Source organism: Engystomops pustulosus, chromosome 3 (assembly GCF_040894005.1).
Source record: "Engystomops pustulosus chromosome 3, aEngPut4.maternal, whole genome shotgun sequence".
In the NCBI taxonomy this organism is placed as follows: domain Eukaryota; kingdom Metazoa; phylum Chordata; class Amphibia; order Anura; family Leptodactylidae; genus Engystomops; species Engystomops pustulosus.
In genome coordinates, this window is record NC_092413.1 from 8,281,819 (window position 1) to 8,305,361 (window position 23,543).

A 23,543-nucleotide genomic window follows, 5' to 3' on the forward strand; every position below is an offset into this window, starting at 1 on the left:
GGGGCATGGGGAGGGCCTCTCTCCTTTGGAGGGGGTTCTCCTTTAGTGTCCCTTAGTCTGTCATCTCCGCTCCTGGTGTTGGGCTGAAGCTGACACTGTAGATTTTTGTTTTGTATCTGAGGTTATAGTGATGTTGGGCTTGCAGGCGCCGAACCTGGGCTTTATGTGGTTTTGATATATGTTGATATGTTTAATGTGTTTGTATTTTGTGTACAGTGTGATATAGTTATATGTAGTTATAGTTCTTGTGTGTATATAGGTTGGTTTTGGGGTGTTGGTGTTAGGGTGTTAGGTTGGGAGGGGGGTGGACGGGACTTGGACTCTATGACCCTGGGCACTGGTCTGGACTATATAGCGCGAACTTTGGACGTTAGACCAGTGTCTAAGGGGGGGGGGGGGGGGAGGGTGATGGGCGTGGGATTTAGTTAGTTATATTTTATGTTATTTAATGTTATTAATGTTATTTCCGTTATATTCATTGTTATTTCTGTGTTTATTTATGTGTATTTTGCTGTGTATTTCGTTAAAAAAAAAAAAAAAAAAATTAGGTGGTGGGATTGGGTGAAGGTTTTGTTTATTCTTATGCTGAGTGTGTGGTGTGTGTGTGGCTGGGCCAGGAGATTTTGTAAGTTTATTTTCGTTTATATTTGTTCTTTTGTAATTCTTTTGCCAGAAGTTATGGCTTTATTTATGTTTATTATTGTTATGTTTTTCACTTTTATATAAAATAAAAGATTTACAGGATGTAACTCAGGATCAGTACAGGATAAGTAATGTCATGTATGTACACAGTGACTGCACCAGCAGCAGAATAGTGAGTGCAGCTCTGGGGTATAATACAGGATGTAACTCAGGATCAGTACAGGATAAGTAATGTCATGTATGTACACAGTGACTGCACCAGCAGCAGAATAGTGAGTGCAGCTCTGGGGTATAATACAGGATGTAACTCAGGATCAGTACAGGATAAGTAATGTCATGTATGTACACAGTGACTGCACCAGCAGCAGAATAGTGAGTGCAGCTCTGGAGTATAATACAGGATGTAACTCAGGATCAGTACAGGATAAGTAATGTCATGTATGTACACAGTGACTGCACCAGCAGCAGAATAGTGAGTGCAGCTCTGGAGTGTAATACAGGATGTAACTCAGGATCAGTACAGGATAAGTAATGTCATGTATGTACACAGTGACTGCACCAGCAGCAGAATAGTGAGTGCAGCTCTGGGGTATAATGTAGGGTAAGTAATGTCATGTATGTGCTCTGATTCTACTCTATACACGTAAGATACATGATGTAGTGTATATATATCTACACTCACCGGCCACTTTATTAGGTACACCATGCTAGTAACGGGTTGGACCCCCTTTTGCCTTCAGAACTGCCTCAATTCTTCGTGGCATAGATACAACAAGGTGCTGGAAGCTCCTCAGAGATTTTGCTCCATAGTGACATGATGGCATCACACAGTTGCCGCAGATTTGTCGGCTGCACATCCATGATGCGAATCTCCCGTTCCACCACATCCCAAAGATGCTCTATTGGATTGAGATCTGGTGACTGTGGAGCCATTTGTGTCCAGTGACCTCATTGTCATGTTCAAGAAACCAGTCTGAGATGATTCCAGCTTTATGACATGGCGCATTATCCTGCTGAAAGTAGCCATCAGATGTTACAGGGTACATTGTGCTCATAAAGGGATGGACATGGTCAGCAGCAATACTCAGGTAGGCTGTGGTGTTGTACCAAGGGGCCCAAAGACACCATCACCATCACCACCACCACCAGCCTGAGCCGCTGATACAAGGCAGGATGGATCCATGACACCACCACCACCAGCCTGAGCCGCTGATACAAGGCAGGATGGATCCATGACACCAGCACCACCAGCCTGAGCCGCTCATACAAGGCAGGATGGATCCATGACACCACCAGCACCAGCCTGAGCCGCTGATACAAGGCAGGATGGATCCATGACACCACCACCACCAGCCTGAGCCGCTGATACAAGGCAGGATGGATCCATGACACCACCACCAGCCTGAGCCGCTGATACAAGGCAGGATGGATCCATGACACCACCAGCACCAGCCTGAGCCGCTGATACAAGGCAGGATGGATCCATGACACCACCACCACCAGCCTGAGCCGCTGATACAAGGCAGGATGGATCCATGACACCACCACCACCAGCCTGAGCCGCTGATACAAGGCAGGATGGGTCCATGACACCACCACCACCAGCCTGAGCCGCTGATACAAGGCAGGATGGATCCATGACACCAGCACCACCAGCCTGAGCCGCTGATACAAGGCAGGATGGATCCATGACACCACCACCACCAGCCTGACCCGCTGATACAAGGCAGGATGGATCCATGACACCACCACCACCAGCCTGACCCGCTGATACAAGGCAGGATGGATCCATGACACCAGCACCACCAGCCTGACCCGCTGATACAAGGCAGGATGGATCCATGACACCAGCACCACCAGCCTGAGCCGCTGATACAAGGCAGGATGGATCCATGACACCACCACCACCAGCCTGACCCGCTGATACAAGGCAGGATGGATCCATGACACCACCACCACCAGCCTGAGCCGCTGATACAAGGCAGGATGGATCCATGACACCACCACCACCAGCCTGACCCGCTGATACAAGGCAGGAGGGATCCATGACACCACCACCACCAGCCTGAGCCGCTGATACAAGGCAGGATGGATCAATGAAACCAGCACCACCGGCCTGAGCCGCTGATACAAGGCAGGATGGATCCATGACACCACCACCACCAGCCTGACCCGCTGATACAAGGCAGGATGGATCCATGACACCACCACCACCAGCCTGACCCGCTGATACAAGGCAGGATGGATCCATGACACCACCACCACCAGCCTGAGCCGCTGATACAAGGCAGGATGGATCCATGACACCACCACCACCAGCCTGACCCGCTGATACAAGGCAGGATGGATCCATGACACCACCACCACCAGCCTGAGCCGCTGATACAAGGCAGGATGGATCCATGACACCACCACCACCAGCCTGACCCGCTGATACCAGGCAGGATGGATCCATGACACCACCACCACCAGCCTGAGCCGCTGATACAAGGCAGGATGGATCCATGACACCACCACCACCAGCCTGACCCGCTGATACAAGGCAGGATGGATCCATGACACCAGCACCACCAGCCTGACCCGCTGATACAAGGCAGGATGGATCCATGACACCACCACCACCAGCCTGAGCCGCTGATACAAGGCAGGATGGATCCATGGCACCACCACCACCAGCCTGACCCGCTGATACAAGGCAGGATGGATCCATGACACCACCACCACCAGCCTGACCCGCTGATACAAGGCAGGATGGATCCATGACACCACCACCACCAGCCTGAGCCGCTGATACAAGGCAGGATGGGTCCATGACACCACCACCACCAGCCTGAGCCGCTGATACAAGGCAGGATGGATCCATGACACCAGCACCACCAGCCTGAGCCGCTGATACAAGGCAGGATGGATCCATGACACCACCACCACCAGCCTGACCCGCTGATACAAGGCAGGATGGATCCATGACACCACCACCACCAGCCTGACCCGCTGATACAAGGCAGGATGGATCCATGACACCAGCACCACCAGCCTGACCCGCTGATACAAGGCAGGATGGATCCATGACACCAGCACCACCAGCCTGAGCCGCTGATACAAGGCAGGATGGATCCATGACACCACCACCACCAGCCTGACCCGCTGATACAAGGCAGGATGGATCCATGACACCACCACAACCAGCCTGAGCCGCTGATACAAGGCAGGATGGATCAATGAAACCAGCACCACCGGCCTGAGCCGCTGATACAAGGCAGGATGGATCCATGACACCACCACCACCAGCCTGACCCGCTGATACAAGGCAGGATGGATCCATGACACCACCACCACCAGCCTGACCCGCTGATACAAGGCAGGATGGATCCATGACACCACCACCACCAGCCTGAGCCGCTGATACAAGGCAGGATGGATCCATGACACCACCACCACCAGCCTGACCCGCTGATACAAGGCAGGATGGATCCATGACACCACCACCACCAGCCTGAGCCGCTGATACAAGGCAGGATGGATCCATGACACCACCACCACCAGCCTGACCCGCTGATACCAGGCAGGATGGATCCATGACACCACCACCACCAGCCTGAGCCGCTGATACAAGGCAGGATGGATCCATGACACCACCACCACCAGCCTGACCCGCTGATACAAGGCAGGATGGATCCATGACACCAGCACCACCAGCCTGACCCGCTGATACAAGGCAGGATGGATCCATGACACCACCACCACCAGCCTGAGCCGCTGATACAAGGCAGGATGGATCCATGGCACCACCACCACCAGCCTGACCCGCTGATACAAGGCAGGATGGATCCATGACACCACCACCACCAGCCTGACCCGCTGATACAAGGCAGGATGGATCCGCGCTTTCATGTTGTTGACGCCAAATTCTGACCCTACCATCCGAATGTCGCAGCAGAAATCGAGACTCATCAGACCAGGCAACGTTTTTCCAATCTTCTACTGTCCAATTTCGATGAGTTTGTGCAAATTGTAGCCTCAGTTTCCTGTTCTTAGCTGAAAGGAGTGGCACCCGGTGTGGTCTTCTGCTGCTGTAGCCCATCTGCCTCAAAGTTGGACGTACTGTGCGTTCAGAGATGCTCTTCTGCCTACCTTGGTTGTAATGGGTGGCGATTTGAGTCACTGTTGCCTTTCTATCAGCTCGAACCAGTCTGCCCATTCTCCTCTGACCTCTGGCATCAACAAGGCATTTCCGCCCACAGAACTGCCGCTCACTGGATGTTTTTTCTTTTTCGGACCATTCTCTGTAAACCCTAGAGATGGTTGTGCGTGAAAATCCCAGTAGATCAGCAGTTTCTGAAATACTCAGACCAGCCCTTCTGGCACCAACAACCATGCCACGTTCACAGGCCACAAATCACCTTTCTTCCCCATACTGATGCTCGGGAGAACTGCAGGAGATTGTCTTGACCATGTCTACATGCCTAAATGCACTGAGTTGCCGCCATGTGATTGGCTGATTAGAAATTAAGTGTTAACGAGCAGTTGGACAGGTGTACCTAATAAAGTGGCCGGTGAGTGTAGATATCTGTACTATATACACGTAGGATACATGATGTAGTATATATATATATCTGTACTATATTGTGACTGATGATTGAATTTCTGTATAATAAGCCATAACATTCAGTTGCTGGGAATAGATGTAGAATAATATATTCCTGATAATTCCTTGGGATAACCTCGGTCTCAGAGAAGATTTGGGCAGGGAGTCTGTAGACGTGAGAACCACAGATCCTGGGACTTATAGTATCAGACGGGTTTATCCAGTAATTTCTCTTCATCTTCCTCCACTAACCCAAATCCATCGGCCGCTCCCAGCACCTGGATAAGGAAATCTCTTAAAGGGACACAAACAGGGGTAGTCCTAAGGGGGTACATGGTAATACCTGGTGTCTGAGGGGCCCCAATAGTATCCAGGATAGATCAGGAGTCTTCTGAGATAACAGGAATGGTCTGGGGTCTGTGTCGTTAGGATCAGGACTGGGGGTCTCCTATAAGAGTCTTTTATGAGGCCTGCAGTTTATTTAAGGGGTCCGGTCTGGGGTCTCTATTAGCTGAGAGATTGTAGGGGTCTTTATATACTTAGCTATTCTGGGGTATATTTATTTTGGGGCCAGACTGTCTTGAGAAATTCTGTGGTGTCTCTAAAGTCTATTGGGTCTGGATTAAGGGTGGGCCTGATGTTAGTACTTGGACTGTGGGTCTTGTATATTTTGAATGTCTGGTCTGGGGTCTGGATAAGACTACCGACCTTGTAGCAGACTGTAAGTACATACAGACTCCAGACCAGGCTCCACCATTAGACTATTGACCTCAGACCAGACTGTAAGTACATACAGACCCCAGACCAGACTCCGCCATTAGTCTATTGACCTCAGACCAGACTGTAAGTACATACAGACCCCAGACCAGGCTCCACCATTAGACTATTGAACTCAGACTAGACTGTAAGTACATACAGACCCCAGACCAGGCTCCACCATTAGACTATTGAACTCAGACTAGACTGTAAGTACATACAGACCCCAGACCAGGCTCCACCATTAGACTATTGACCTCAGACCAGACTGTAAGTACATACAGACCCCAGACCAGGCACCACCATTAGACTATTGACCTCAGACCAGACTGTAAGTACATACAGACCCCAGACCAGGCTCCACCATTAGACTACCGACCTCAGACCAGACTGTAAGTACATACAGACCCCAGACCAGACTCCGCCATTAGTCTATTGACCTCAGACCAGACTGTAAGTACATACAGACCCCAGACCAGGCTCCACCATTAGACTATTGAACTCAGACTAGACTGTAAGTACATACAGACCCCAGACCAGGCTCCACCATTAGACTATTGACCTCAGACCAGACTGTAAGTACATACAGACCCCAGACCAGGCTCCACCATTAGACTATTGACCTCAGACCAGACTGTAAGTACATACAGACCCCAGACCAGGCTCCACCATTAGACTATTGACCTCAGACCAGACTGTAAGTACATACAGACCCCAGACCAGGCTCCACCATTAGACTATTGACCTCAGACCAGTCTGTAAGTACATACAGACCCCAGACCAGGCTCCAGGAATCAGAAAGATGGAATTGCCTTTGTAAACAATTACATTGTTGCTGTTTTATCGATTTTGAGTCTATGCAGATTCCCGAAGAGTCTGGTAGGAGGGGTCTAGTCTACTTTTGGAGTCAGGTCTGGGGTCTCTATTATCTTTGGGACTTTTAGGGATTTGGGCTTAGTGGATCAGGTATATGTTTTGTTTTGAGGGTCTTTAATGTGTCCTGTACTATTTTTTTCGGGGGTCATAAGTTTGGTATTTTGGGGGTCTGTATGAAATATGGGGAGTACTAAGGGGGTTCATGTGCAATGGGAATACACCTCTTGTTGCTGTATGAAGACCACCAGCAGGTCGGTGTTGAAGGACCTTGGATATGACTATTAAAGGGGATGTCTGGGGGGAGGGGTCACCTGTGTGCAGTAGTCGATCCTCTCCAGGATCATGGAGAAGTGCGGCCGGTCCTCGGGTTGGTGCTGCCAGCACTGGGTCATTATTCGGTACCTGTAGCACACAGTGAGAAATCAGATATTTTATTTCTCCAAGCACATCCGAAGCAGCATTTTGTTCATGCAGCTTTGGATGTGACTGGAGACAAGACCATTCAGATCCAAAATTCTGCTTGTCATGACCTAGTGATAACATGAGCAGGACCCCCTCTATGACAGCGCTAGGACCTATCAGGGGAGCCTGTGAGACAACACCTCGAGACTATAACTTCTAATCTTACCCAGGATTGTCAAAATTGTGCATGCAGCTTTAGATGTGACTAGAGCATAAGATAGAATGTAACAGAAGATTGGTTCTCTACATACACAGGTCCTGGGCAGTTTTTGGGGGGATCCATCCTTCCTCCACTAGTGACAAACTCCAGCACCTCCTGATTACTTTTACTGGGGTACGGCATGTAACCCAACGAGAAGATCTCCCAGAGGAGCACCCCGAAAGACCTGGAAGGGGGAAACCAAAGGGAAATTGTATCAGCGGTACAGCAGAGAGGAAGGTACAAGGACAGTATACACACAGTGATGTCACAGTACAGGGATAATACACACAGCGATGTCACAGTACAGGGATAATACACACAGTGATGTCACAGTACAGGGATAATACACACAGTGATGTCACAGTACAGGGATAATACACACAGTGATGTCACAGTACAGGGGTAATACACACAGCGATGTCACAGTACAGGGATAATACACACAGTGATGTCACAGTACAGGGGTAATACACACAGTGATGTCACAGTACAGGGGTAATACACACAGTGATGTCACAGTACAGGATAATACACACAGCGATGTCACAGTACAGGATAATACACACAGCGATGTCACAGTACATGGATAATACACCCAGTGATGTCACAGTACAGGGATAATACACCCAGTGATGTCACAGTACAGGGATAATACACCCAGTGATGTCACAGTACAGGGATAATACACCCAGTGATGTCACAGTACAGGGATAATACACCCAGTGATGTCACAGTACAGGGATAATACACCCAGTGATGTCACAGTACAGGGATAATACACCCAGTGATGTCACAGTACAGGGGGTAATACACACAGTGATGTCACAGTACAGAGATAATACACACAGTGATGTCACAGTACAGGGATACTACACACAGCGATGTCACAGTACAGGGATAATACACCCAGTGATGTCACAGTACAGGGATAATACACACAGTGATGTCACAGTACAGAGATAATACACACAGTGATGTCACAGTACAGAGATAATACACACAGTGATGTCACAGTACAGGGATAATACACACAGTGATGTCACAGTACAGGGATAATACACACAGTGATGTCACAGTACAGAGATAATACACACAGCGATGTCACAGTACAGGGGTAATACACACAGCGATGTCACAGTACAGGGGTAATACACACAGCGATGTCACAGTACAGGGATAATACACACAGTGATGTCACAGTACAGAGATAATACACACAGCGATGTCACAGTACAGGGATAATACACACAGCGATGTCACAGTACAGGGGTAATACACACAGCGATGTCACAGTACAGGGATAATACACACAGCGATGTCACAGTACAGGGATAATACACACAGCGATGTCACAGTACAGGGATAATACACACAGCGATGTCACAGTACAGGGATAATACACACAGCGATGTCACAGTACAGGGATAATACACACTGTGATGTCACAGTACAGAGATAATACACACTGTGATGTCACAGTACAGGGATAATACACACAGCGATGTCACAGTACAGGGGATAATACACACAGCGATGTCACAGTACAGGGGATAATACACACAGCGATGTCACAGTACAGGGATAATTCACACAGCGATGTCACAGTACAGGGATAATACACACAGCGATGTCACAGTACAGGGATAATACACACAGCGATGTCACAGTACAGGGATAATACACACAGCGATGTCACAGTACAGGGATAATACACACAGCGATGTCACAGTACAGGGATAATACACACAGCGATGTCACAGTACAGGGATAATACACACAGCGATGTCACAGTACAGGGATAATTCACACAGTGATGTCACAGTACAGGGATAATACACACAGTGATGTCACAGTACAGAGATAATACACACAGTGATGTCACAGTACAGGGGTAATACACACAGTGATGTCACAGTACAGGGGTAATACACACCATGGACATATCTTCTCTTACCATGTGTCTGTCTTGGATGTAAATATCCCCTCCATGAAGGCCTCTGGTGGCATCCACTTCACCGGTAACATGGCGCACCCTCCTTTTCTGTAATAACTGGCCCTGAAAATTAGATCCAGACAATTTGCTACTTATTAAATCCTCATTATACCCATTAGAGCTCATTTCCAATACAGATGGGGGCGCTGTTGTATTGTTGTCTATGGTTAACAAGTTGTCTTTAATGTACTCCTATAAATTAAAGGGAACCTATCACCAGGGACCCCATTTTCACTACAGACAGGTTACAGAAGCCCCTCACACCTGCAGTGCACAGCTGCCTTTCTACCCTCTCTAATTATTTGCATTACAATATAATTGTGTGTTATAACTTACCTTGCACCCTGACAGAATCCTCTGTGTAGTCCCAGGGGTTGGGCTTTGGTTCGGATGCATTTTAAAAAAACAACAGATGACTTGTCTGTGCTTCTCACTCCTCAGCTCTCAGCCCCCACCCCACTGATGTCATCTCACCAGGCTGTGACCTCTGTGAAGGAGCAGGAGGGAGGAGCTGTACAGGAACACATAGGTGGAGGCTGAGGAGTGAGCAGCACAGAAAAATCACATGTTTCTTGAAATGCATCCAAACCAAAGCCCAACCCCTGGGGCTACACAGAGGATTCAGTCAGGGTGCAAGGTAAGTTATAGCACACAATTATATTCCAATGCAAATGCTTAGAGAAAGCAGAGAGGCAGCTGTGCCCTGCAGGTGTGAGGGGCTTCTGTAACCTGGCTGTAGGGAAAATGAGGTCTCTGGTGGCAGGTTCCCTTTAAGATAGGAACATGGAAAGGGGGGAGGGTGCCTTATTTTCATCAGAAAGTCTTGTTCTACACTGTGATACATTGTCTCCCCATCTCCTTGCAGCTGGTTTCTCTTCTATTATTCCGTAGCGTGGAGTCGCGTTGCGGCGCGTCTAATAACGGAGGCCGCAGAACCGCATTAAGAAGGAATGACTGGGAGTAAATGTGCAATAATTCCTGGTAATTATATCAAGGAAAACACGGAGCCTCAGCTCTTATATATAATTATCAGCGGTTTTACAGTCTCCACAACATCCGCCGTGACCTTTCGGGGGTTGTAATTGGCGTTCCGGTCAGACAACGCTCCGCACTGAATATTAGTTGTGCGCCCCGACCTGAACCCGCCGCTCCCTGCGCCCGCCCTCTGATCTCCCACTTCTTAATTTGCAGGAAAGTAAATATTTCCTCCCCCCGCGTCCCCTAGCGCTGGATTTCCCGCTCACTGGTCGGCTTTCACCTTAGGGTTAAGAGTAAAGCAGCTGCTGCCGTCCATATAGATGAGCTTTAGCGGGCACCTCCTGGCACCAGCAGCAGAGATGCTCAGAGCAGCTTCTAATATATGTAATACATCTACGGGGGCCCCCGTTTCCAATATATGGCCCCTGTGCCATGGGGGTCTAAGCAGAAGAATTTGGTACATTCTATAACAAAGATAAGAGCTTAATGACATTAGGGATGGGGGCGCTGTTGTATTGGTGTCTATGGAAAACAGTGAATATTGACTATAGTGGCAGGAAAGGGTATTGCAAGTCAATAAAGTTCCTGTCGAACGCTAGATGTGATCATTCTGGGTGGAAGTGTGAGAAATGGAAATAGAAGATACATTATATTAATAACATGTAACAATAACATGTATCAGTGAAATAAATAGATTAAAAAATATCTACCATCACAATCCATCATGTTAAACCAGGGAAACTTATAAATCCAGGCCCCGTGACTGCAGTAATCTTCTTATATCTGTTATCCCATGGCCTCTTTCCTTCTAAAATCAACCTGTATAATTATGCTAATGAGCCAGAAGGGCTTTGTGGGCCTTAACAGAACCCTTCCATGTTGCAGCTTCACAGGCTGTTACACGGTCTCTCTCTCTCAGCACTTCCCCCTCCTCATTCTTACTATAATCTGACACTGTGCAGGAGCATTCATGCCCTCTCACAGTGTAACAGCCTGTGAAGCTACAGCAAAGGGAGAGGCTCTAGTAACATCCCATCTGGCTCATAAGCATAAAAAATGATATTAGAGGGAAGGAGGCCATGGATAAGAAATATAAGTAGATCCCACAGTCCCGGTGCCTGGATCTATGAGTAATGTCCCCGGTTATCAGGATGGAATTTGATGGTAGATTTCCTTCAATATTGTAGGAATGTAGCTTCCTCAAGTACATTGGCTTTGTTATAACACTGCTGTGCTCTGCGCTCTCTGCATTGAGCTCCTTCCCAACTGTTCTTAATAAAAAAGTAGCAGGCCTTTGGTGGAACACTACAATGGTCACTTATAACAGCGAGGAAATGTTATACAAAAAAAAGTTAGGCACAGAGCACAGCAGTGTGAGGGCACTCCCCCCATTGCAGATGGAGAATCCAGGAAAATCTAAATCCATATTTCACAGTCCTGCCGCTACTGACAACATACACAAAGGTCTAACTATACATCTCTCCAGAGACAGTACATAGCACTGCAGAGACCACAGAGCACAGCAGTGTGAGGTCTGATTACACATCTCTCCAGGTACAATACATAACACTGGCTGCAGAGAGCACAGAGCACAGCAGTGTGAGGTATGATTACACATCTCTCCTGTACATAACAGTGGCTGCAGAGAGCACAGAGCACAGCAGTGTGAGCTCTGATTACACATCTCTCCAGGGACAATACATAACACTGGCTGCAGAGAGCAGAGAGCACAGCAGTGTAAGGTCTGATTACACATCTCTCCAGGGACAATACCTAACACTGGCTGCAGAGAGCACAGAGCACAGCAGTGTGAGGTCTGATTACACATCTCTCCAGGGACAATACATAACACTGGCTCTAGAGTGCACAGAGCGCAGCAGTGTGAGGTCTGATTACACATCTCTCCAGGGACAATATATAACACTGTCTGCAGAGAGCACAGAGCACAGCAGTGTGAGGTCTGATTACACATCTCTCCAGGGACAATACATAACCCTGGCTACAGAGAGCACAGAGCACAGCAGTGTGAGGTCTGATTACACATCTCTCCAGAGATAATACATAACACAGGCTGCAGAGAGCACAGAGCACAGCAGTGTGAGGTCTGATTACACATCTCTCCAGGGACAATACATAACACAGGCTGCAAAGAGCACAGAGCACAGCAGTGTGAGGTCTGATTACACATCTCCCCAGGGACAGTACATAACACTGGCTGCAGAGAGCACAGAGCACAGCAGTGTGAGGTCTGATTACACATCTCTCCAGAGATAATACATAACACTGGCTGCATAGAGCACAGAGCACAGCAGTGTGAGGTCTGATTACACATCTCTCCAGGGACAATACCTAACACTGGCTGCAGAGAGCACAGAGCACAGCAGTGTGAGATCTGATTACACATCTCTCCAGGGACAATACATAACTCTGGCTGCAGAGAGCACAGAGCACAGCAGTGTGAGGTCTGATTACACATCTCTCCAGGGACAATACATAACACTGGCTCTAGAGTGCACAGAGCACAGCAGTGTGAGGTCTGATTACACATCTCTCCAGGGACAATATATAACACTGTCTGCAGAGAGCACAGAGCACAGCAGTGTGAGGTCTGATTACACATCTCTCCAGGGACAATACATAACCCTGGCTACAGAGAGCACAGAGCACAGCAGTGTGAGGTCTGATTACACATCTCTCCAGAGATAATACATAACACAGGCTGCAGAGAGCACAGAGCACAGCAGTGTGAGGTCTGATTACACATCTCTCCAGGGACAATACATAACACAGGCTGCAAAGAGCACAGAGCACAGCAGTGTGAGGTCTGATTACACATCTCTCCAGGGACAATACATAACCCTGGCTACAGAGAGCACAGAGCACAGCAGTGTGAGGTCTGATTACACATCTCTCCAGAGATAATACATAACACAGGCTGCAGAGAGCACAGAGCACAGCAGTGTGAGGTCTGATTACACATCTCTCCAGGGACAATACATAACACAGGCTGCAAAGAGCACAGAGCACAGCAGTGTGAGGTCTGATTACACATCTCCCCAGGGACAGTACATAACACTGGCTGCAGAGAGCACAGAGCACAGCAGTGTGAGGTCTGATTACACATCTCTCCAGAGATAATACATAACACTGGCTGCATAGAGCACAGAGCACAGCAGTGTGAGGTCTGATTACACATCTCTCCAGGGACAATACCTAACACTGGCTGCAGAGAGCACAGAGCACAGCAGTGTGAGGTCTGATTACACATCTCTCCAGGGACAATACCTAACACTGGCTGCAGAGAGCACAGAGCACAGCAGTGTGAGGTCTGATTACACATCTCTCCAGGGACAATACATAACACAGGCTGCAAAGAGCACAGAGCACAGCAGTGTGAGGTCTGATTACACATCTCCCCAGGGACAGTACATAACACTGGCTGCAGAGAGCACAGAGCACAGCAGTGTGAGGTCTGATTACACATCTCTCCAGAGATAATACATAACACTGGCTGCATAGAGCACAGCAGTGTGAGGGCACAACCCCAATACAATTCTAGAATATAAATCCATATTTCATAGCTCAGCTGCAAAGGTCTGATTACACGATTTGTGTTATTTTACAAGCCTAACAGAGACATCAGACACCTCCTCGTCTACAGATGGGGATCCCACAGGGGTCCAGGAGAACGCCCGGACTTATCCTCAATAATCACTAGTGGTGTATTACCTGTATATATCACGAGCCATCCCAAAATCCCCAATTTTTGCAACCCTGCCAGGACCTTGACAGGTGAGCAGGCAGTTCCTTGCAGCGATGTCTCTAGAAAGACAAGATCAATTGTTTTAATAAAGGTCAGCGCCCATCAATAATAAGTGACAGGCACCGCAGGACGGGCGGCTCCGCACACCCCACAACACATACAAGAGTCTCACACAATGATTAGAAGAAACAAATCGGAATTGTAAATGAAGCTTTGAATCTGCATAAAGAATGGGGGGAAACTGTATAGCTCCCCCTATCTGCAAGTACCTGTGAATAAAGTGGTTCTCCTCTAGATACTGGCAGCCATTGGCGATATCACGAGCCACGTTCAGCAGGTCCAGCATGGTGAGGGATGACGGCTGATTCTACAGAGAGATGGGAGAAGGAAATGGAAGAGAATATTGCTAAAATATTTTTAAAAATCTTGTATAACTACTATAATACTGCCCCCTATGTACAAGAATATAACTACTATAATACTGCCCCCTATGTACAGGAATATAACTACTATACTACTGCCCCCTATGTACAAGAATATAACTGCTATAATACTGCCTCCTATGTACAGGAATATAACTACTATAATACTGCCCCCTATGTACAAGAATATAACTACTATAATACTGCCCCCTATGTACAGGAATATACCTACTATAATCCTGCCCCCTATGTACAGGAATATAACTACTATAATACTGCCCCCTATGTACAAGAATATAACTACTATAATACTGCCCCCTATGTACAGGAATATAACTACTATAATACTGCCCCCTATGTACAGGAATATAACTACTATAATACTGCCCCCTATGTACAAGAATATAACTACTATAATACTGCCCCCTATGTACAGGAATATAACTACTATAATACTGCCCCCTACGTACAAGAATATAACTACTATAATACTGCCCCCTATGTACAGGAATATAACTACTATAATACTGCCCCCTATGTACAGGAATATAACTACTATAATACTGCCCCCTATGTACAGGAATATAACTACTATAATACTGCCCCCTATGTACAGGAATATAACTACTATAATACTGCCCCCCATGTACAAGAATATAACTACTATAATACTACCCCCCTATGTACAAGACTATAACTACTATAATACTGCCCCCTATGTACATGATATAACTACTATAATACTGCCCCCTATGTACAAGAATATAACTACTATAATACTGCCCCCTATGTACAGGAATATAACTACTATAACACTGCCCCCTATGTACAGGAATATAACTACTATAATACTGCCCCCTATTTACAAGAATATAACTACTATAATACTGCCCCCTATGTACAAGAATATAACTACTATAATACTGCCCCCTATGTACAGGAATATAACTACTATAATACTGCCCCCTATGTATAAGGATATATTATTATCCCTGTAGGTCAGTGCTGTGTGTCTCCTATGAGAGGTGGATGAGTATATAAGTTCTGGGGGTGATTAGTGATGTCTGGGAGATATATGGAGTAGATTGTGATCCTCTGGCTGTGGACATCCCTCTCCCCGGTGTCTGAGTGTTGGGATATATGTGGCTGTAGCTGAGGACTATTTATGGGAGTAATTCCCCCTGACAATGCCGCTCTGCCATGAGAAGATTACAGGACGCACTAGACAGGATTTTCTCTTTTTATACTGTTTGTGTGAACATAAAATATCTTCCAGGTCTTTCTGAGCCGGACGGATGCCGATGCAGGAACACACAACCGCATCTAAGATATTGTCCTTCAGATCTATCTATCTATGGCAGGTTATGTAGGCACAGATAGTACTGCCTCCATGTCTCTCAGTGTAGAGGTTTAAGTACTGCTCTCCTTTCTGTTCTTATAAATGTTATAGGTACAGATAGTGATGTATCCCCATTTCTAGCTGTAAGTGATATAGGTACAGATAGTGCTGCCTTCCTATCTGTTCATGTACATGTTGTAAGTACAGATAGTGCTGCCTTCCTATCTGTTCATGTACATGTTGAAAGTACAGATAGTGCTGCCTTCCTATCTGTTCATGTACATGTTGTAAGTACAGATAGTGCTGCCTTCTATCTCTCCATGCACATGTTGTAAGTACAGATAGTGCTGCCTTCCTATCTCTCCATGCACATGTTGTAAGTACAGATAGTGCTGTCTTCCTATCTCTCCATGCACATGTTGTAAGTACAGATAGTGCTGTCTTCCTAGCTCTCCATGCACATGTTGTAAGTACAGATAGTGCTGTCTTCCTAGCTCTCCATGCACATGTTGTAAGTACAGATAGTGCTGTCTTCCTAGCTCTCCATGCACATGTTGTAAGTACAGATAGTGCTGTCTTCCTAGCTCTCCATGCACATGTTGTAAGTACAGATAGTGCTGTCTTCCTAGCTCTCCATGCACATGTTGTAAGTACAGATAGTGCTGTCTTCCTAGCTCTCCATGCACATGTTGTAAGTACAGATAGTGCTGTCTTCCTAGCTCTCCATGCACATGTTGTAAGTACAGATAGTGCTGTCTTCCTAGCTCTCCATGCACATGTTGTAAGTACAGATAGTGCTGTCTTCCTAGCTCTCCATGCACATGTTGTAAGTACAGATAGTGCTGTCTTCCTAGCTCTCCATGCACATGTTGTAAGTACAGATAGTGCTGTCTTCCTATCTGTTCATATAGATGATACAAGTACAGATAGTGCTGTCTTCCTATCTGTTCATATAGATGATACAAGTACAGATAGTGCTGCCTCCTTGTCTCCCCCTTATATTTATAACCCTGACTCCTTCTGCTCTCACCAGCCTTGGTCTTGTTTGCCTGAGGAATGACTTGAGGTCTCCGCCGGCCATGAGCTCCAGTAGGATGAAGCGGGGCAGGGCCTGGAGGCTCACCCCGATGCAGCGCACTATGTTCTGGTGGTTGAATTTACTGTAGAGAAAAAACATCTCATCACTTACTTTTCTTCAGAGAAGCAGTAAATGGCCAATCCTGACCGCCCTCCATGATGTAACCTCCACACTGGGGCAGTCATGAGTGGCTGCAGTGCCCTATACACATGAGGTGCCATATGCTGTGATGTATATACGTTACCTGATTATCAGCGCCTCCATCAGAAAGTCCAGTTCATCCTGCTCCGAGCAAACCTCCGGCAGAGTCTAGAGGAGAGGGAGACAGGAATTATACAGGGCGATATACGGGTATTATATAGAGCACAGGGGGCAAGGTATAATACGGAGCAATATACAAGTATTATACAGATCAGAGGGGGGACGGGTATTATACAGAGCGATATACAGAGCAGAAAAAACCTTGAGATCATAAGTATCAGTGTATAGAACACATTACAGCTTTATGGGAAGCCAACTGTTCGTGGTGGCCTCATGGTGAGTCCACAAAGATACAAAGCTCTCCGTGGATTTATGATATGATACAGCAGATCTCAGTTTTCTCGGAACACGACCAAATACATAAATGTTAAGAGGAACTCCCTAAATTAAAGGGGTTTTTCCTTACCAAGGAAGTTAGGCCCTATCCACAAGATGGGGCATTACATGCTGATCACGAGAACTTGGGGTCCCAGTTACCTCCATCGGACCCCTGATGAGTGGAGCATACGGCTGCGCATGAGCTTTCTGCTCCATTCATCTCTATGGAGCCAATGGAGACGGCCGAGCGCCATGGTCATCTGCCTCCATTATTCTCGGGTTGGCAAGGGGTCCGCAGGGGTATCTGGGACCCTTGTGATTTATGAGAGTCTCATCTGATAGACCCCCATGATCAGCAAGTTAGGCCCTATCCTAACTTTCTTGGTGGGAAAACCCCTTTAACTCTGTGACCCCAGGGCTCAATCAGAGGGAGAGGTTGAGATTTACCAAAACGAGTAAATGTGTCATTAGTTTTCCACATATTTGGAGAGAAAGATCCCAGGTTACAAGTCTGGTGGGTGCCTATTGATCCTGGTGGCTCAGTGGTGTAAGTGAATACAAATCTCTCTGCTGTCTGGTTACTGTCCTGATGCACCACCATAGTAATAAATGATAAGGGGGTCTCTCCGATATCTGGAGTGGGAAGGAGCAAGTTAGAGGTTTGGTGGATGCCCAAGGATCCTAGTGACTCAGTGGTCTAAATGATCTGACATCTCTCTGCTGACTGGTTATATATCTCTGTTGTCCAGATACACCCCCAAATAGATAAATAATAGGGGGGCTTCTTATACCTGGAAAGGAATGGGACAGCTTTGGTAATTGCCGGTTGATCCTGGTGGCTCATTCAGAGATACAAAGTTTCAGTGAAATTTTTTGCTACTTTTGTAAGCAGAGGTGCATTGCAATGTCTCCAAAAACAGGAAGCCCTAAATGTATTCCTAATATACAGTAATTATTTTTCAAGATAGGTTTTAGTTTTTGTTTTGTTTTTTAAATTAAACTTAAGTTACAGGATCCCGTAATCCAGGCATCGGGAGAGAAGACTATGACCCCTTGTGCTGACCTCAGCCAGAGGAAATGTCCCCTGTAGTGACCATGAAGGGAGAAGACTGTCACCAAAAAAATTCACTCAAAACAAGGCCGTTCCGGTAAATCAGACGTTTGTCCTGGTGCTGAGTCGGCATCTATAGAATTCAATGTATCGACAGTCTGAAGACTTCAAAAAAGGCCAAAGTGCTGACATACAAGATGCTAAATATTCCGATTCATCACATCATCCCCTCTCATCAGCCGCCAGCCCCATCCATTACTTATTACTTTCTTATCTTACACTGAAACAGAACCTGCCATAAGATAAATACCAGTTAAAGGGACATTTGACAACAGATGTAGCAGGGCTGTGGTGGTCTTTCTCGTCTAACGTTTCTTATTTGTGCCTTTTAATAAGTCAATGACCTGATTGTCTTCCTGCCAAAACCAAACATGACGACCCTTATCCTGATGGACTTAAATATAAACCAAAATCTTGTATATATGGGCACAGCACAGTACTACTACTCCTATCCTGTATATATATGGGCACAGTACAGTACTACTACTCCTATCCTGTATATATGGGTACAGCACAGTACTACTACTCCTATCCAGTATATATAGAGACAGCACAGTACTACTACTCCTATCCTGTATATATGGGTGCAGCACAGTACTACTACTCCTATCCTGTATATATATGAGCACAGTACAGTACTACTACTCCTATCCTGTATATATGGGTACAGCACAGTACTACTACTCCTATCCTGTATATATGGGTACAGCACAGAACTACTACTCCTATCCTGTATATATGGACACAACACAGTACTACTACTCCTATCCTGTATATATAGGGGCACAGCACAGTACTACGACTCCTATCCTGTATATATAGGGGCACAGCACAGTACTACTACTCCTATCCTGTATATATGGGCACAGCACAGTACTACTACTCCTATCCTGTATATATAGGCACAGCACAGTACTACTACTCCTATCCTGTATATATGGGTACAGCACAGTACTACTACTCCTATCCTGTATATATGAGCACAGCACAGTACTACTACTCCTATCCTTTATATATGGAGACAGCACAGTACTACTACTCCTATCCTGTATATATGAGCACAGCACAGTACTACTACTCCTATCCTGTATATATGGGCACAGCACAGTACTACTACTCCTATCCTGTATATATAGGTACAGCACAGTACTACTACTCCTATCCTGTATATATGGGCACAGCACAGTACTACTACTCCTATCCTGTATATATGGGCACAGCACAGTACTACTACTCCTATCCTGTATATATGAGCACAGCACAGTACTACTATTCCTATCCTGTATATATGGGCACAGCACAGTACTACTACTCCTATCCTGTACATATGGGCACAGCACAGTACTACTACTCCTATCCTGTATATATGGGCACAGCACAGTACTACTACTCCTATCCTGTATATATGAGCACAGCACAGTACTACTATTCCTATCCTGTATATATGGGCACAGCACAGTACTACTACTCCTATCCTGTACATATGGGCACAGCACAGTACTACTACTCCTATCCTGTATATATGGGTACATCACTACTACTCCTATTCTGCATATATGGACACAGCACAGTACTACTACCCCTATCCTGTATATATGGGCACAGCACAGTACTACTACTCCTATCCTGTATATATGGACACAGCACAGTGCTACAACTTTCATCCTGTATATATGGATACAGCACAGTACTACTACTCCTATCCTGTATATATATGGGCACAGTACAGTACTACTACTCCTATCCTGTATATATGGGTACAGCACAGTACTACTACTCCTATCCTGTATATATGGGTACAGCACAGAACTACTACTCCTATCCTGTATATATGGACACAACACAGTACTACTACTCCTATCCTGTATATATAGGGGCACAGCACAGTACTACGACTCCTATCCTGTATATATAGGGGCACATCACAGTACTACTACTCCTATCCTGTATATATGGGCACAGCACAGTACTACTACTCCTATCCTGTATATATAGGCACAGCACAGTACTACTACTCCTATCCTGTATATATGGGTACAGCACAGTACTACTACTCCTATCCTGTATATATGAGCACAGCACAGTACTACTACTCCTATCCTTTATATATGGAGACAGCACAGTACTACTCCTCCTATCCTGTATATATGAGCACAGCACAGTACTACTACTCCTATCCTGTATATATGGGCACAGCACAGTACTACTACTCCTATCCTGTATATATAGGTACAGCACAGTACTACTACTCCTATCCTGTATATATGGGCACAGCACAGTACTACTACTCCTATCCTGTATATATGGGCACAGCACAGTACTACTACTCCTATCCTGTATATATGGGCACAGCACAGTACTACTATTCCTATCCTGTATATATGAGCACAGCACAGTACTACTATTCCTATCCTGTATATATGGGCACAGCACAGTACTACTACTCCTATCCTGTACATATGGGCACAGCACAGTACTACTACTCCTATCCTGTATATATGGGCACAGCACAGTACTACTACTCCTATCCTGTATATATGAGCACAGCACAGTACTACTATTCCTATCCTGTATATATGGGCACAGCACAGTACTACTACTCCTATCCTGTACATATGGGCACAGCACAGTACTACTACTCCTATCCTGTATATATGGGTACATCACTACTACTCCTATTCTGCATATATGGACACAGCACAGTACTACTACCCCTATCCTGTATATATGGGCACAGCACAGTACTACTACTCCTATCCTGTATATATGGACACAGCACAGTACTACAACTTTCATCCTGTATATATGGATACAGCACAGTACTACTACTCCTATCCTGTATATATGGACACAGCACAGTACTACTACTCCTATCCTGTATATATGAGCACAGCACAGGACTACTACTCCTATCCTGTATATATGGGCACATCACAGTACTACTACTCCTATCCTGTATATATAGACACAGCACAGTACTACTACTCCTATCCTGTATATATGAGCACAGCACAGTACTACTACTCCCTATCCTGTATATATGGGCACAGCACAGTACTACTACTCCTATCCTGTATATATGGACACAGCACAGTACTACTACTCCTATCCTGTATATATGAGCACAGCACAGGACTACTACTCCTATCCTGTATATATGGGCACATCACAGTACTACTACTCCTATCCTGTATATATAGACACAGCACAGTACTACTACTCCTATCCTGTATATATGAGCACAGCACAGTACTACTACTCCCTATCCTGTATATATGGGCACAGCACAGTACTACTACTCCTATCCTGTATATATGGACACAGCACAGTACTACTACTCCTATCCTGTATATACGGGCACAGCACAGTACTACTACTCCTATCCTGTATATACGGGCACAGCACAGTACTACTACTCGTATTCTGTATATACGGGCACAGCACAGTACTACTACTCCTATCCTGTATATATGGGCACAGCACAGTATTACTTCTCCTATCCTGGATATATGGACACAGCACAGTACTACTACTCCTATCCTGTATATACGGGCACAGCACAGTACTACTACTCGTATTCTGTATATATGGACACAGAACAGTACTACTACTCCTATCCTGTATATATGGGCACAGCACAGTATTACTTCTCCTATCCTGGATATATGGACACAGCACAGTACTACTACTCCTATCCTGTATATATGGGCACAGCACAGTACTACTACTCCTATCCTGTATATATGGGCACAGCACAGTATTACTTCTCCTATCCTGGATATATGGACACAGCACAGTACTACTACTTCTATCCTGTATATATGGGCACAGCACAGTACTACTACTCCTATGCTGTATATATAGGCACAGCACAGTACTACTACTAGTATCCTGTATATATGGGCACAGCACAGTACTACTACTCCTATCCTGTATATATGAGCACAGCACAGTACTACTACTCCTATCCTGTATATATGGGCACAGCACAGTACTACTACTCCTATCCTGTATATATGGACACAGCACAGTACTACTACTCCTATCCTGTATATATGAGCACAGCACAGTACTACTACTCCTATCCTGTATATATGAGCACAGCACAGTACTACTACTCCTATCCTGTATATATGTGGACAGCACAGTACTACTACTCCTATCCTGTATATATGGGCACAGCACAGTACTACTACTCCTATCCTGTATATATGGGCACAGCACAGTACTACTACTCCTATCCTGTATATATAGGCACAGCACAGTACTACTACTCCTATCCTGTATATATGGGCACAGCACAGTACTACTACTCCTATCCTGTATATATGGATACAGCACAGTACTACTACTCCTATCCTGTATATATGGGCACAGCACAGTACTACTACTCCTATCCTGTATATATGGATACAGCACAGTACTACTACTCCTATCCTGTATATATGGGCACAGCACAGTACTACTACTCCTATCCTGTATATATGAGCACAGCACAGTACTACTACTCCTATCCTGTATATATAGGCACAGCACAGTACTACTACTCCTATCCTGTATATATGTGGACAGCACAGTACTACTACTCCTATCCTGTATATATGAGCACAGCACAGTACTACTACTCCTATCCTGTATATATGGGCACAGCACAGTACTACTACTCCTATCCTGTATATATGGGCACAGCACAGTACTACTACTCCTATCCTGTATATATGGGCACAGCACAGTACTACTACTCCTATCCTGTATAT

At 45.9% G+C, this 23,543-nt stretch overlaps 1 protein-coding gene across 1 annotated transcript in view; it reads right to left on the reverse strand.

The window, feature by feature from the left end:
* The window catches only part of ALK (ALK receptor tyrosine kinase), a 566,624-nt gene that overhangs the window by 16,982 nt on the left and 526,099 nt on the right, over positions 1-23,543 (reverse strand). The window contains exons 22-28 of the mRNA XM_072139971.1: positions 17,341-17,405; positions 17,049-17,178; positions 14,527-14,624; positions 14,224-14,316; positions 9,478-9,579; positions 7,573-7,707; positions 7,171-7,261 (exon numbers count right to left, since the gene is read on the reverse strand). Of these exons, the coding sequence (XP_071996072.1) occupies positions 7,171-7,261; positions 7,573-7,707; positions 9,478-9,579; positions 14,224-14,316; positions 14,527-14,624; positions 17,049-17,178; positions 17,341-17,405 (714 nt within the window). The remainder of the gene's footprint in view (positions 1-7,170; positions 7,262-7,572; positions 7,708-9,477; positions 9,580-14,223; positions 14,317-14,526; positions 14,625-17,048; positions 17,179-17,340; positions 17,406-23,543) is intronic.